The sequence below is a fragment of the Amphimedon queenslandica genome, unplaced genomic scaffold, assembly GCF_000090795.2.
Source record: "Amphimedon queenslandica unplaced genomic scaffold, v1.1 AMPQUscaffold_12223, whole genome shotgun sequence".
NCBI lineage: Eukaryota > Metazoa > Porifera > Demospongiae > Haplosclerida > Niphatidae > Amphimedon > Amphimedon queenslandica.
The window spans coordinates 14,536-17,054 of record NW_003547538.1 but is presented as its reverse complement, the minus strand read 5'-3'; the positions used below and the strand labels follow the sequence as shown (position 1 = coordinate 17,054).

Here is a 2,519-nt window from a genome sequence, read left to right as displayed (position 1 = left end):
ATCTTAACCTAGCCTGACATACAGTACGTGTAATTAATCTTATCTTATTATTAATAATTATTACTATTTTATTATTATTATTATTATTTTTATTTTTATTATTATTTATCATTTTTTCACAGTCCTGGTATTGATATGAATCCCGACGTTGATGACTGGATAAACTCGCATTGTTTAGACGCTGATGTTTTTGTCCTCGTATCTAATGCTGAGTCGACATTAATGAATGCCGTAAGAAATATTATTAGTATTATTTTATTAGCGTAAGACACAACAGATCTGATCCTTTGGCCCTTCTTTACGACGTTATAATTAGTCATCAGAAGAAATCTCTCTAATTTTTCACTATTACGTGTACCTCTTTAAATGTACATACATGTACATGAAAGAGTGTATCTATAGTCTTTGTATGTATTTTGAATGAAAACATTATTTCTATAATTCCATTAGCCTTTTGCTTTGTTCAAGATAGAAAGCCAATGCTGTTACGTAATACAGTATTATTTTGTCTTTCTCTCGTATGCTAAGTAAAACTAATAAAATAAATGAAAACTCTTAACCAAATAAACCGTATGATGTAATGGTACACTGCCTTCGGTTTGACTGTACTAAAAATATGTCTTGTGCTGTTTGTTACGATCGGACTGCAGGGGAGTGTTTCCAGCCGGCAAATTAGAGTACCCTAATTACCTCTTGTTGGGTCAATAGTCGTCTTTGGATCCTGCTATCATTTCCGCTCTTAGAGGACAAACAAGCTGGCGCTTAGCTTTTAAAAATTAATTAGTAAATTTGGAATTAAAGCGCAAATTATTTTTTGTGTACATATTGTTTATTTTGTTATAATTTTGGTATAGTTAATGTAGTGATTTCAGCTGCATTGAACATATTGTACTGATATTGTTTGGTGACATTTTTGTTAACAGCACTCTTAGAATATTGGCCATTGTTTCATTATTATTAATACCCATAATTCAGTCATCTTTGATTCTGATTTTTGTCTCTCAGGAAAAGAATTTCTTTCATCGAGTTAGCGAAAGACTCTCCCGCCCGAATATATTCATTTTAAACAATCGCTGGGACGTTTGTGTTGAAGAAGAACCCTCGATGGTGGAAGAGGTCAAGCAGCAACATTTGGAGAACGACATCTCCTTCCTCTCAAACCAGCTCTCAGTCATAGACCCTGACACTGCTAGGGAGAGAGTTTATTTCGTTTCGGCTAAAGAAGTTGTAACGATTAGAAACAGACAGAGAGAAAATCAGAGCGACTTGGGTAAAATGAATTATTAGAAATTATTTTATTATCTACAGTAGTTTTCCATCTCTTTTATTATTTTTTATTGTTGTTGTTGTTGTTATTATTATTATTATTATTATCATTATTATTAATGTATTAGGCAGGGGACTTCACGATGGCTACAAGGGACGTCTTCTTGAGTTTGAGAGATTTGAGTTAAAGTTTAAAGAGTGCTTATCAAATTCGGCGATTAAGACAAAATTCGAGCAGCACCACTCACGAGGTCTAGAGATTGTCCTCGAATTGGAAGAACTTCTTAACTTTGAAAGCGAACAAGCAACTCAGAAAAAGTAAAAATAAACATTAACATGTATTACTGTTTTTATGCTCTGCTTAGTTCTTTAATACAAAGCGAATTGCAGGAGATTTGTTCTAAGCAGCAAAATTTGAATGATAAAGGACATCTTGTGTATCAGAGATCAATACAGAAGACGCAGTCAATGGCGGCTGAGTTGGAGTCAAGAGTTCAAGCAGCAATGGAAGGAATACTGGGACATATAGCTAGTAAGTATTCTTATAATAGCTTCCTTTTAAGTTGCTTTCATGTTTTCTCCCTTTCTCTCTCTCCTCCTTTTTTCTCTTCCTTTTTGCACATCTCCCCCACTCATTATCTAATATATTATTATGTACTTCTCTCTCTCTCTCCAGCTGTAGCTGATGAATATAAGCCTCAAGAAGACTTCGACCACACAAAGACAGAGACATTCAAGGCTGGACTCTACTCTCACATTGACGAGTTGGTACAGAAGCAGCTGACCAGCCTCTGTCCAGCGACACTAGGTGACGTCCATCGTACCACTTGTTCAACCATCGTCTCGGACTATCAGCAACTTTTAGGACTCACTCAAGAGCAAGTAGCTGAGTACCAGCTAGAGCCTCCTCTGGTCTCAAGAACCATATCTTGTAAGGAACTTTGTAAAGACTTTCGGGAGGACCTGGAGTTTCGTTTCTCACTTGGGATATTCTCATTCAGTGTTAGTGCAGTCATTAGAGTACCCGTGCATTAATTAGAATTGTGTGCTTTAATTAGAGATGGGTCAATACCGGGAGTATAATGTTCACTGTTCAAAGACACGTTTCAAGAATGTCCTCAATAGTTCCAGCTGAACTGCTCCTCCCTGTGTCCCTCCTGGGAGGAGGAATGATTGTAAGCCAGACCCACCTACTTAGGCCTCTCACGTGATTGTTCGTTTTTAGTTATCCCGGCTTCTTAGTTGGAGGTATT

At 36.5% G+C, this 2,519-nt stretch overlaps 1 protein-coding gene across 1 annotated transcript in view; it reads left to right on the top strand.

The window, feature by feature from the left end:
- Positions 1-122: 122 nt before the first annotated feature.
- LOC100633865 (mitofusin-2-like) overlaps positions 123-2,519 on the top strand; it is a gene marked incomplete at its 5' end in the record, with an annotated part of 3,768 nt that continues 1,371 nt past the window's right edge. Inside the window, 7 exons of the mRNA XM_020004408.1 lie at positions 123-231; positions 1,006-1,270; positions 1,395-1,584; positions 1,632-1,798; positions 1,943-2,268; positions 2,325-2,441; positions 2,492-2,514. Coding sequence (XP_019859967.1) covers positions 123-231; positions 1,006-1,270; positions 1,395-1,584; positions 1,632-1,798; positions 1,943-2,268; positions 2,325-2,441; positions 2,492-2,514 — 1,197 coding nt within the window. The remainder of the gene's footprint in view (positions 232-1,005; positions 1,271-1,394; positions 1,585-1,631; positions 1,799-1,942; positions 2,269-2,324; positions 2,442-2,491; positions 2,515-2,519) is intronic.